This window comes from Phaenicophaeus curvirostris, chromosome 20, assembly GCF_032191515.1.
Source record: "Phaenicophaeus curvirostris isolate KB17595 chromosome 20, BPBGC_Pcur_1.0, whole genome shotgun sequence".
NCBI classification, from domain to species: domain Eukaryota; kingdom Metazoa; phylum Chordata; class Aves; order Cuculiformes; family Cuculidae; genus Phaenicophaeus; species Phaenicophaeus curvirostris.
In genome coordinates this window covers 7,652,860-7,666,960 of record NC_091411.1, presented here as the reverse complement: position 1 = coordinate 7,666,960, position 14,101 = coordinate 7,652,860, and the positions used below count along the sequence as shown (strand labels likewise).

General features: G+C 41.5%; 1 protein-coding gene across 20 annotated transcripts in view; it reads left to right on the top strand.

Moving 5' to 3' along the window:
* Positions 1–14,101, top strand: part of FNBP1 (formin binding protein 1) — a 94,749-nt gene that overhangs the window by 33,260 nt on the left and 47,388 nt on the right. For all 20 annotated transcript variants that reach the window (XR_011338855.1, XR_011338856.1, XR_011338854.1 and 17 more), the window contains exons 3-4: positions 3,794–3,850; positions 6,302–6,449. Coding sequence is in view for 13 of the 20 variants with exons in the window: in XM_069873217.1 (XP_069729318.1) it covers positions 3,794–3,850; positions 6,302–6,449 (205 nt within the window). In the remaining 7 variants the exon portion in view is untranslated. The remainder of the gene's footprint in view (positions 1–3,793; positions 3,851–6,301; positions 6,450–14,101) is intronic.

Sequence of the window (14,101 nt, the reverse complement as noted above, 5' to 3'; positions counted from 1 at the left end):
TAGAGTTTTTTAGTTAGAGAAACAGTCCCACAAGGAATAGCTCTTACCCTGCTTTTCCCAGTAGGATGGAGTAAAAGAGATGAATAGGGTTTGGAAGGGGATGCAACACAGACAGTTCTGCTGCTGCTGACAGAGGCTGTGGTGCAATATTGTTGGCAGCCCCTGGTGTCCAGGGTGATAAACTGGAAGTGGTGGAGCTAACTGGGAAGAGGAGTGTGGGACTAATCCTTCCTAACCCAGTAAATCTGTATCTTTTTTTTCTGTTACTGTAATACATATTAGAACTCCTTCCATCCTCTCAGTATTTATAGAGCTTGACATCTGAGGTTCTAGTTAGCTGTATGTACCTAAAGCACCATGTCTATTTAAAAAAAAAAATCACTGAGAATTTTCAGTGCTTGTGTTAGAATGGATTTGAGACACGCCGTGGCCTTTTATTTGCAAGGAGCTGTAGTTGTTAAACCTCTGTCTTTATGGTTATGTCCTTTCTCAGGGGACTGCCATGAGGATTCCCCAAGGTTTTTTCTGTAGGCAAGCAGGAAATAGAAAATGATTTCTGCAGGGACAAATTGCTCACATCCTATGGTGATGAGAAGAGATTGAATTACAGAGGCAAAATGAGCTGGAAGAGAAGGAATATGACTGGAATGGGAAACCCCAGCAGAGTCTCTGTGTGAGCAGGCCTGTCTTAGGAAGAATCACTCACTCGACTCAAGGAATTTCTGGGGATCTAAAGAGCTTAATATGAAAAAAACCCCCACAAACAGCATGTTTAAGGAAAGTGGGAGAAACATTTTACCTGTGATGATCTATAAACTCTGAAATCATGGGTTTTGTTTCTTACTCTGTCCTAGACTTCCAAAACAAAGTTGCTCAATCTGTGTCTTCTCTCTCTTTTAATTCCCCACACAAAGCTGTGCTTGTCCCGCACCACCCTGGGTATGATTAGAGGTCAAATACATTAAATCCCTGAGGAGCTCTGAAACAACAGAGCCCTTTGGAGTCATCTAAAAAGTTAGAGGTATAAAACTAAAACCCAAAAATTTAGACTTCTCAAATGTTGAGATAAAACAGTGCTGGACATTATAAAAGAAAAAAAAATCATGCATCTGTTTTTAATATGTCTCTTTGATCCTGGTACAAACCTTTCTTGTATCACATAAATTTGGTGTAAAAGGCTGCAGCAGATTGCTGTGTGTCATAATGTGCAGATGTGCTAATGAAAAGGTAGAGGTTAACACAAGATATGCCTGTGGATGTAACTCCAAGTTTTATTTATAGTGTATTTTCTTCTGCAAGAGGTGTGTACATGTAATATTTTGCCTTAAAAGTATTAAGTTAGATCTACAAACCTGTAAGATGCATCAATTTTATCTGGTTACACCAGTGGAAGAAACTCCCCAGGGTCATGAACCTCACATGTTGTGCCTGCACTGTTCAAATCCTGCGTGTACCATTTAAAGCCAGTCCTGGTTTGAGAGTATAGCTTGGATTTGAAACAACTGTTGTCACTGAACTAGTCTGGGGAGGAAGGGATGCAGGATCTATAGCAGTGTGTTCACTTTTTCTTGCATCTTGTTTTGAACTTTCATTGGATGTGGACGTGCTGGATGCTGGGCTCTGAGTGCTGAAGGGGAGCTTGTGTGCCAAAGCCTTGTCTGGTGTGACAGTGGGTAGGTAGCCTTCAGGAAGATGTATAGGGAAGGAGAAAGATTAAGATATCTGGGTAATCTGAGAATTGGGATAATAAGTGGAAGCAAGGGAGCAGAGAAACAAGTTGGAAAAGCAGAAAAAATGATGCAGACTGAAACGCAAATAGAGGTGTGAATTGGAGGCAGGTGCACAGGCTGGCACAGGGTCTTTACATAACTGTTATTTTACTACTGGTCTTTGTTCTTGTGTGTTAGTTCAGTTCCCTCTTCAATCACCGAGAGCTCTGAAGTTGCTGGGCTTCATGAGTGTGAACCTGGGAAGTGCCGGTGGTTCTGGTCACGGTGCTGTGTTTGTGCTGAACTTCAATCCTTTTGGATTCAGTATCACTACTGGTTTTTGTGTGCATCCTGGTTAAAACCCTACACCTGTTTCTGATTTAAAAAATAAAGAGGGGGAAAATTATTGAAGAACTCAAAGCTATAGTCTGTGTTTTGTGGTTTATAAATACACAGAAAATAATAAAATGTTTAACCAAGATGCTAATCCTTACGTGCTTTTAGAATCTTTATTTTTTGTGAAAGCCAACTGTCTGGATGTTTTTGCCCTGGTTCTGTTGCATTTCCTATGCCTTTAAATGTTCACAAGATGACAATAGCTCTGTATGTCAGCATTAATTGGGCAGCATGACAGTCAAGGGACACGTGTGTTTTGAGTGTGTGTGAAAATCCGCTATTAATGTGGTCATCTGTGCCTGTTTTCATGTGGTTTTCCCTTTCTTCTTGAAGCAGGAGTGTGGAGGGAACTATTCCCATGGAACACTGCTCTAACACTCACTGCAATCCCACAGAACGGTTTGCAGGGTTCTTGCCATGCTGGTGCTCTTCGTTTGAAGCTGCTGTACGCCAAACTAGAGACAAGTCCATTGTTTCAGAGCATCCTTTTTTCAGAGAAGGGAGAGACTGGGAAAGATGCTCATTTGGATCCCTTCCAGCAGAGATACTTAGATTTTGAGAAACACATGTTTGTCTGTGATAATCTGGCAGGGTTCTGGCTACTCCTCTGTTTGGGCAGATGCTGCTTAATTCCTTAAGGAGAACAAAAGGAATAAGAAATATGAGATGAGGCCCTCCTGCCTCCCACTCAGCAGTAAAACCAGCATGCAATGGGGAATGGACTACACCTCTGAAAAAAGCAGTTAGTTTTCAACTGGGTGCAGGCTGAGAGCCTTCCAAATAGTTTTATACGGATAAGTCAATGAGACTTGGTTGTCCGTCAGACAAAGATCCCATCCATACCACTTGTATGCTATTCTTAATCACTGAAATAACTTTGTAAAGGTGAAAGGTGAAACAAATGACATCCCTTTCACGGTAGGGTAAAAGAGACTGCAGGACGATGGAAGCTGTACACTATTAAATGTGATACCAGAGTTATCTTCAAATTTCTTATTCAAGGTATAATCACTTGGAGAGCATAAAAATATTTTAAAATAAAATAATTAATTGGATGTGGGATAATTAGAGATGAAAGCATCTGTGCTAATTGGGATAATCACATTTCATGTTTCTCCCAGCATCAGTTGATAATCTTAAAATGATTCCTCTTGTGTCATCTCAGTGCAGCTTCCCACAGCTTTCTCTTCCTTGGAAGCATCCTGCTAGAGGCTGGCAAATTTGCCTGGCCTCAAGAGTCATCTGCTGCAGCAAATCACCCTGGAAGGAGCTGCTGACCTTTGGATATGGACTAGTGCCTTCTAGGTAGAGTTCAAAGAGCGTGTCAGTGTGTCCAAGGAGCAGCATCAACACTGTAAAAGGATCTGTCCTTTAGATCAGGCGAAGGAGACTTGTGCATCAGCAGAACCAGAACTCAGGTGTATTGGCTTCGTGACCTTAATCTATCTACTTCTCAGTTCAGAGTCTTCTGTGTTATTGCAGTTAGAGACTGAAGCACTATCTGTCTGTTTTTTTGAGTGCTACTACAACGCAGTTAAAGCCAAATTGCAGATGTACTTCTGAAAATGTGTCTAGTTGCTGTAAACAAAAGCTGAAGCCTCACATAGTGTGTATGTGTGCAAATATGATCCAGTTCATTTAAAGGGCATTTAAAATTGAATTTTTTATAAATGTGTTTTTAATTTTAGGAATCTTTCAAAGAAATACCAGCCCAAAAAGAACTCCAAAGAAGAGGAAGAGTACAGGTATGTCCATGATCCACTGCTGGGTGAGCATGTGATGATGGAGGAAGGGTGAAAAGTTGGGTTATCAGCTGGAATTTGGCTTGTAAACCAAAGATTTTAGTCAAATGGAAGAGTATACAAGTCATAGATGCAGAAACACAGATATGGTAGATATTAAGGAGTAGAATTTCAGAATTTGAATTTGGTCTGTAACTGTTCAGTTCCCTTTATATGTTATGGCTTCTGGATGCCTGGTTTGATGGCTTTTGTTTCTTTTATGTATCTTTAAATATTTAAGCCAGACTGTAAGATTGTGGCCCTTTGAGGTGAATGACCTAACTCTTCACTGCTTTCAGCAGCAACACAAACAGTTGTTAATTTTAGCATGAAACTTGAGCAGTCTGCCTAAGTATTGAATATCTCAAATGGACTGACCACAGAGATGAGTAACCACTGCAGGGATGATGTTAAAGCACCACAGAGAAATCAGTGGTTCCTGAAGATTGAGGTCTGAAGGAGGTGGTTTTTACTCCCAGTATCTTGGGATGGATGGACACATGCCTCACTGCTGTTGAAGAATGCCATGTGGCCTCATCTACCTGCTCTTGGTTTGTGTATTTGGACTGTCTCCTTATAGCAAGGGACTAATGTCTTTGCAGATAGTGCAGACAGCTCCTTCACTAAGTCGTATAAAGGTGATAGACTACATATCTTTAAGCATGTTCCTGCCCTTGATGAAATTAAAGATGTTCTTTAAAGACAACTTTCTAGAAGAGGAGCTTCTCAGCAGGCAGGCTGTAAGCCACAGTGAGAATCTTTTCCTCAGAGCATTCTGACTCAGGTTTCTCAATGTCAGTGTTTAGTAATGCATCAGCTTTGAATGAAGGCATTGCAGAGTCCGACCTGCAGCCCTGTAATGCCAGGGGCTTCGCTGCATTTGGAGAACCCAGCAGCAGACTCGGTCCCTTGACCTTGAAATATGAAACATTTCATGAGAGTTTGGATACGAGTCCAATTGTGTTTTATGCGGTTAGACTGTATATAAATTTAACTGTATATGAATTTAGATTTTTGGGTCAGACCCCCCAGCTACTGTGTACAGCTGCTGTAGTAGCACTTAATAAGAGAAGAGCTTCCCATTTTCTTCTGAATTTATTTTTAGTAATGTTGTTTTGGACTCAGTTATTTATGCCATTGTTTCCTGAGATACCAATATTTATGTGAGGGAGTTTACATTACCAGCATATCGGCTGTTTTGGTCTGTACCCGGGATTAGGAATAAATCTGCCTTTGGGTAGTTAGTTATACCATAAATGGATATCGTGAGTTTACTACAACCTTTTATGACACATCTTTCTTTGCTGGAAAAGGGTATTGGAGTTAAATGATTCATGTGTTGTGGCACAGAAGATCCTGCGTATCCTTTGCCCTTTTAACTACTGTGTTCACCTTGGTGTAGGTTCCTCCTGTCTTGAAATAACATCTGGGGATTTGCCACGCGACCTTTGGGTGCCTCAGACACTGCTTTGAGACAGACTACCTAAAAAGGATCTGTTTCTAAGCTCCTTGTTAGTCTCTAGTTCTGTGGTCTTGATCCCCTGTCTTTTTTTCTTTAGTTTCCTTCTGTTTTTATGCTGATGCCTGATATCACCCCTCTTTATTTCCTCTAAATCTCCTCCTCTTTTCTTTGCTTTTTTAGCCTAAGGTGATGGTGTTATCAGTACAGACCACTACCATTTATATAAGTAGTTTTTCTAGTATGTACAAGTGTGGTTCTTCAAAGCTGCTGTTCTCTGGGTGACCAGCCCAGCCAGCTGGGTTGTTTTAAATGCAGCTCTGTTGGTGCAGAATATGCTAGTGGCATAATCTGATGTTTGGACGTTGTGTGCACAGATGTGTTTCTTCCTTTTAAAAACACATGGAATGTTGTATTGGAGATTGTTATACAAAAAATAAACCTTGTGATGGAAAGTACTGAAAATATAGGTTGACTATGAGCACCTGGTTAGTAACCTTGCTGCCTTTTTGAAAACTTTGTAGAACTAGGTGATCGAAACCCAGTTTACACTGTTAGAAGTGTTAGTTTCTGCACTGTGCTAGCTGAGAAATTGGTTACCTTGACAGGGTTTTGCTATGTAGGGTAAAGGTGCACCAAACTGTGGGGCTTGAGAGTGTAACTAGTAGTGTTTGGTCAATAGAGATTTGAGTACTGAAGTTCCAGAACTGTGCTGATAAAAAACCAGGCATGCCAAAACTGTGATATTTTAAGAGCCACTGTCAAACCTTAAATCAAGATTAATTTATCAGACAACTGTCCGTGTGGGGGATAGGCTTCCTTTTGAGAAACTCTTGCAGGTGAATCTACGCTAATCTGTGTTAAGTTTTATGTAGCAATACTAAATGTCCCCTGGTGCAGTGTGTTGTTCTGAAAAGAAGGGGACTAAAAGCAAACTGTGTGTTTGTCTTCTGCAGGTACACATCAACTAGAGCCTTCCTAGCCACTTTAAATGAAATGAATGACTACGCCGGACAGCATGAGGTCATTTCAGAGAACATGACCTCTCTTATCACTGGAGAGTTAACACGCTATGTGCAGGAGCTGAAACAAGAGAGGAAATCGGTAACTGATTATTTTTTATTATTCACGATGAGCTGCTGTTTAAGTCAGATAATTAGGGGAGTTCAGTGTTAAGCAAAATTTATTTGTAGTTAATAAACATGAGCGTTGTTAATGAACCAAGTGGTTAAAAAGTGGGTTACACGCTGTGGCCAAGTCACTGAACCATTTGAATCAAATGTTATAAAATCAGACAGCAATGCCTTCAGGAGAATCCCTGCTAAATAAGGTCAGAAACCCATCTGTGCTTAAGGCTCTGTTCGCCAAAAGCTTGTTCAGGGGAGAGTCCAGCGGCACTGGGTAAAGCCTGAAATAAACAGAGAAACTGTATTACTGAGGCTGATTGAAAAGATTATTAGGATCTCGGTTCACATTGTCCTGCTTCTCAGCCAATCTGATCAACAGAACTTTCTATAAAAGGATTCTAATGGGAAATACGGGGTTTGTCTTGCTTTGTGACGGTGGGGAATCTGGTTTTCAACCTGTTGTCCTTCACAACTGGTAGAATTAGTACCTTTATGTTTGTATTCTATTTTAGCTACTAGTTTAGGAACCTGTGTGACTGCTACAGAGAACGTTCAAAGCTGATTAATTTACATGTCACCAGCTCTGAAAAGCATGTAGTTGAGATGTGATTTTTCTTCCTTGCCTTGAATCCTTTTATCTCTGGGATGAGTAGGCATAAAACAATGATGATAAGCATTGTTGTTACAAACACTCATAGCGTAGGTATAAAATGACAAAGCAAAGTACAACAATGCAAAGAAACATCAAGGTACTGCATTTCTTTTCCAACCTGTTGCTCCACTATGGAAAGTGCAAAAGTTTTCTTGCTCATTCTGGCAAAACTTAATCCATTTATAGTCCCAATAAACGTTAACCATGCGTTGAAATGTTCTGCAGAAGCAATGTCCTGCAAATCACCATCTTTTCCTAAGTATAGGATTAGTATGGTACATCTGTCAACAGAGGAATTGAATATCTAGGCATCCCTTATATATATAGGCCTCATACACAGAATGATTTGCAGAATATTTTGGCACAACGTGAAAGGATGTTTTACATTCAGCTGTGACAGGCACGTTTTTCAGCCAGTTCTATGACCTTTTGTTCAACAAAGTGAGGAAAAAAGCATTCTAGTATGACTTTTTTCTGTCATTTCTGATGTTTTTACTTACTATTTCAATTTTATGGGTGTTTGAGTTGATTGGAATCTTTACTAGACATTTTAACTACAATGAAAGAGGACTTGCTATCTTTCTTGTAGAGAAGGTGAGCAGTAACTGTATTGCTTTTTTGGTTTAGTTGTAGGTTTTTGCAGTAAGTAGGGCTTATGTAAGCAGTGGGTGAATGACAGGAACATTTTTTTAATATTAGTTGAGTGATAACAGCATGGGAACAGCAAAAAATCCAGTTGATAATGTATTACCTGCTGCTGCTGGTAATTCCTGGCCTTTAGCAGATAACAGTTGTCAGTCATGGTCAGTTGTTTTGTTCTGTAACATGAACATAAACTACATGAATGATGTGTCCTTGTCTGATTACTGTAGATTTCTCATTTATCAGCAAATGGTGTTGAAAAGAGAACTGCTTCTGCCTTCGGGCATTTTTTCATACATTCCCTCTCGCTTTATACCGTGAAACAGAAATGCATCAATCATTCTGGGATCTGCAGGAGGGGAAGGTGATTGCTGTGTAAATATCAGAGGCCTGATGCACTGGAGAAATGTTCTGATATGAAATGATGAATGGCTTGGTATTTCCAGAAATTCTGCCAGCAGAGTTCTCAGGCTGACTGCTTGATATGTTGTCAGCTGTTCTGCTTCAAATTCATAAACTCATTTAGACTAGAAAAGACCCTTTAGATCTCGCAGTCCAACCATTAGCCTAACATTACCAAGAGTTGTTTTAAGCTGTAAGAAAAGGTGATCGCTTCTGGGGCTAGGGAATTGAGAGAACCATATCCACAGTGTCTTCTATAATTTCAATTAAGTCATTCAGGTGTCCAAATACCTGTAAAATGGTACAAATTTCCAGTTATGTCAGTATGACAGAGATAGATAAGCTCCCTTGCTGCTCTGATATTTATTTCCCACCTGGAAGTGGAAAGTGATGCACGCAGGTGTCATAAGGGTAAATGTGTAAAGATGATCTCAGGTACAGCAGAAAATGGTCAAGCAAATATATCAGACGAGCTGCTGTTCCCAGAGGAACCTAGTTTAATAAGCAGTAGGAATTGTGCATTTAATAGTTATGAAGGTGGTGATCTTGAAAAACACGGGATCTGATACATGCCTGCATTACTCTGTTCTCATGCACATTTAGCTCATGATTAAAGTGGAATTGCACCAGCAGAAGATGGGGTTTGCACAATAATAAGTCATGCTTGTTTTTCCTTGACAAGTACAAGCCCACAGCCCGTAAGCAGAGCAGAACTTGATAGCATACAAAGCCTTACACTGGTTTTATGCTGGATAAATTTGTGGCATGCAATTTTTATATAGGTTGGATTTGTTTGACTACCATGTAAAGTGTACTGATGGCTTCCCATGTCATGTTTTTCCATATAAAACGGCTGCCAAAGGTGAAAATAAGGGACAAAGCAGCAAGTAGAGACAGGTGGGGCAGTCTGAAGCTTGGACAAGAGCAATGATGTGCAAATTCACGGTGGTTTGGCACAGTTGTTCACAGGACGGAAACCTCCTCTTTCCTCTGGCCTGGTTTGATGCTCCGGAGAGTTCTGGGTTGCCTTTATGTTTTTTACAGATCACACTTTGCATGATGAGGTTTTGATCATCAGAAAGTGGTAAGAAAGATCAGGCAAAGACTATTTCTGTGAAACCTGAGTATATTTAGCAACGAAGGTGAATTGCTGCATTGAACTTTATCATATTACACATTGCTCTTCCTTAGACTGGCCCTCGTTGATGTTATCACCGTACCAGATGTTGTTTTGCCCTTGTGGTCACTGATGTTGGGCGTACACTCTGCCTGCTTTTTGCGCACGGAGTGTGTGTGTGTGAGGGAGGGAGAACTTGCACTGTTTCAGTTCTTCCCAGCTGTCTACTGAAGTGAAATTCTTTATAGTACAGTTCCTCACTTCAACTTCTTCTTGTATTTTCTTGATCTTAGTGTGTCCTTGCTCTCCTGTGTATAGTTCTCATCTTCAGCCAGGATCTTACTAGCTCCTTCAAAGCTGAAATTTCACTTCTATGCTACATGTGAAATTCATGCCCCATCCAGCCTTCCTCCTGAGGTTAGTGAGGCCAGATGCATGCGACTGAATTCCCCTTAACTGTAAAAGGGCTGGTGTCACCAAGCCGCACACATAGTTGGGGGTTGCCTCTCAGAGTGGTTCTGGGAAAGACCTTGCTTCTGCCGTCATTCTTTCTGCCACCTCAGTTTCATCAAAACCTTACTCTGGGGTCTCTGTGGAAGGTGTTGAGTTTGAGTTGGGGGTCCTGCAGTGTTACAGAATCAGGTCTTAATCTTGCTTCTCTGTGGCAAAAGAAGAGGTGATACCAAGAACAGTGTTTGGAGTTAACTTCACAAGCATTAAGTGGTAAAACATTTCCAGGTTGGTAATGTTCTCAAGAGTTGTTCTCTCCCACCCATCCTGGCAGCTACTGGTTGTGACAGAGGCTCCTGAGCAGACCAGTTCTTCTCCATATGAGAGAGAGAACACCAGCATTTTGATTGCTTAGGTGAGGGAATCTGCTTCTCCGTGTTGCTGTGCCTGCCAAGTTACTCAGCATGGTTTGATCTATCAAAAAAATGCAAACACCTAGGCACTGATCACTTTTTGCTACCCTCTTTTGGTGTGCTATCTAAGAGGACTTCTGAGGAAATGTCACCAGTGCAGCCCAAACGTTGAGAATTGCCTTTTTTTATTTATTAATAGGAAATAGTTTCATTTAGATATATCCTCTCAACTATGGCTTAGTCAAACTCTTAGCACTGAAGCTGGTTTGGATAAAAATTCAAGAATTAATTCCTGGTACAAATCTGATTTACTTCTGTGGTCACAAACTGGATCTGACTCATGGTCTCCTCTGGCAGCAGCTGCTCTGTGTAGCCGTTGCTCGTGTCAGCTTTGCTGAAAATGTCTTTGGGAGTCATGAACTATCCCTCTGATTACTGCTGTTGCTTTCACCTCCACCTCTGCCTCCCCTCGGGGCTAAGCTGGCTCTGTACAACCAGGCATGGGAGTCAAGGACAAGCCAGGAGCTTTGCTGCAGACTGAACTGGTGCAGCAGTGGGATTCTGTGGTTGAGAGAGAATTTACCTGATGTCAATATGTTCCATTTTGTGTCAGGATAAGAGGGGACTGGGGAATGAATGCATCCTTATGGGTACTGTGGAGGCAAAAATGGTCTGGTTCTTCATGGTGTGTGCCCTCCCCGTGTGTGTTCATCCAGGGGTGCAGAGCAGAGAACTTGCTGTTTCTTGTTGACTCCCAGGTGTTGATGAAAAGTAAATAATTGGAGGAATTCTGCCATGTTCATTGATTGTGAATAGTGCCCTGTTCTGCAAATAGTCCTGTGGTTTTCAGCAGGATTTCTCACGGCGCGGTGCACCCTGTCAGCCTGAGACAGGATGGCAGAATACGACCCTGTCAAGTGCACAATGGATTTTTCCGTGCTGCGTGTTGGATGTGCCTCAAGGTCTCTGTGTGTTTGGAGCACAGCTGGGCTTTGTGCTGCAGAGGTACAAAGAGACCTTGCTGCTTTTTGGAAAGGACAAACAGCAAAGTGGGTAGTAGGAAGAGGAAAAGAGAGACAAGGAAAGGAAGTAATTTGCTGTATTTCAGATTTGGGATTTGTGAGATTCCAAGTAAGCTTTCTCTAGCTCTTGTGACTAGCCCTCTTCCAGCTTAATGCCCCATGGATGGAGTTCGAAGTAATTAGTTTTAATTTAAGTATAAAGATATAAAAAAATACAGTGTTAAACCATTATGTTGCCAGGTAGAAGCTTTGCAGAAGCTATTAATGAACAGAAAGAAAACTAGTGATTTATGGGAGGTGTTGTTCTGCTTGTTAAATACACTACACAAAGATCCTACCCTACACATTCAAACTCTCTTCTCCTGCAAGTTATTTCAGCTGTATTTCATTCAGTTAAATTGTACCAGCAGAGCGTTAGGTTCTAGCTATGTAAGAAATTAAACAACACAAAGTTGTGTAGGAAAGGTCATAATAAATTCCCTGCATTCTTGCTAGATGTCTGTTGATTTTCCCCAAACTCTACCACAAATTTAGTGAAATTATGCTTAATATTTGTATGTATTATCAACTGGTGCTGTGAATGACTGTTCTGGGATGGAAAAAGCAAGTGCTTATTACGAAATTTTCCAAAAACATTTTTGTGTGGAATAATAGTAATAATATCCTATCCAGCTGATAAGTATAACATGAACTTTGGATTTAGCAGGGTTAAAATTGGGACCACTGCACCTGATCACCTGTTCTTCCCAGTTTTGAATGGGTACATTGCATTATGAAATAATAGTTCAAATAAATCAGTTGGCTTCTGCTTACTGCCTGGAGGATTCTGAAACAAAACTTGGTTACAAACAAATATAATTGTTTTCTGTGAATATTGTGCTGCAGAGCAACAGCCCGTTAGAGGGACGAGATGAGAGATGCTTTCTATCGCTCAGTACATGACTGTGAAATGCCTGAGGGCGAGAGAGGTCGAGCATTGGCCATGTACGTGTATTTCCCTTTGTGCTCTACCCAGACAGCGTGGATATCAGCTTAAAATCAAGGAGCAGTAATACATCTATAGTGGTAGAGCGTACGTTAACTGTGTGCAAGTGCTGCTTACCCAAGGCCAGAGGTTCTTGACTCACATGGGAACGTTTAGCTGGCATTTCAGTTAACATTTTATGAATCTGATGCAGGTCTTAATACATATGGAGGTGTCCACATACACAAAGGCTCTGTGGAAACACTAGAAGATTGCAGCTACCTAAATAAGAATTTCTTAGCCTGTTGAGGCATTAACTTGTACATCTTCTGTGTATTGCTGGGAGAGCTGTATTGGACACTCAGACCATCTCTATGGAGAGAAGAAAGACTCTTTGGAAAGAGGGTCAGTGGAAGAGAAACTTTGTGACAAGGCTGGGAACTCAAAAGAGGTGGAAGCCAGAGTAGCTTGCTTCTTTATTATCTCTTAAAAGCATAGAGCTGCTCTTCATGCTTTAGTTTTTAGTAATAATGTTGTATCTCCACTTGGAAAGCCCATTGATTTGCTCTCAGAGAGGACTTTGGCACAGCTGGGCTTTTGAGGCTTGGAGAACAGGCCTTATGAGTAACGGCTGAGAGAGCTGGGGGTGTTTAGCCTGGAGAAGAGGAGGCTGAGGGGAGACCTCATTGCGCTCTCCAACTACCTGAAAGGAGGTTGTGGAGAGGAGGGAGCTGGGCTCTTCTCCCAAGTGACAGGACGAGAGGGAATGGCCTCAAGCTCCGCCAGGTGAGGTTTAGGCTGAACATTAGGAAAAAAATTTTCACAGAAAGGGTGATTGGGCACTGGCAGACGCTGCCCAGGGAGGGGGTTGAGTCCCCTTCCCTGGAGGTGTTTAAGGCATGGGTGGATGAGGTGCTGAGGGACATGGTTTAGTGTTTTATAGGAATGGTTGGACTAGATGATCCAGTGAGTCTTTTCCAACCTGGTGATTCTATGATAAGCCCCCAAGGATGGATTTGAGTAGCAAATGTGCTTTCAAACCAACCTGTCAGACGTGTGTGTGCTCACTGAAACTGGAGCCCCTTGGCCTGCTGCCTTGGAGCCAGATGGTTCAGCAGGACCATGCAAAGGGCTGGCCTGTGCAGCGGAGTGCTCTCCAGGATCCCTGCAGCTCTGCTCCCATGGAGTTGTCCTTCTAAGCTCTAGGACTACAGTGCTGACCTGCTGCAAGAGGAGCACAACACACGGTTGTGTTTGTGCTTGAGAAGTTACTTGGTTCCGAGCTACAATACCCAGTATAAGGACTTATCTGTCAGATGCAGTATGAAACAGCAAGTTACTGTAAATATCACTACCACAATGTCTTTTGGGTTTATGCTAATCGTTGTCATTCTTTGTGACATCTCCCAGTAGGCACAAGCAGTAGCTTCTGGTTGTCTTGTGCATCTGATCTGGCCTTTGAACCTAGAGCAACTTTGGTCCTAGTGATCTTGTAGCTGTATTTCCTTTGGAATGCACCACTTCAGGAGGAGAAAATTCAAATGAAATTAACTTCAAACAGATATTTGTGTAACCTGTTTCAGGTTTGAGTTGACAGGTATATGTTAAGGTTAACGTTCACGTGGAAGGTTGCAAAGCAGAACAGGATTATCCCCAGGAGCACTGAATATGTAGGAAGAGTCATGTGTTTCATGTCAGTGTGCACAGGACTGTCTTGGGCTACTCTTACTACAAATGAGAGCGATAAGACCTCAAGAGCATGTTGCTATTCTTGGAAACAAAAGATTAATTCTGAGGAGACTGTTTCCTGTCTCTGCAACCAGGGAAAGAAAAACATTTGACGAGGTTTCTTGTGAATTGAGTTGAGAAAATTGAGGAAAAAAAGATCATATTCTTTAATTTCCATCTCTGGTGGGCTTTAATCACTGGCTATTAGTTTAAGAATCGCTTGTAACAGCAATTAAAGT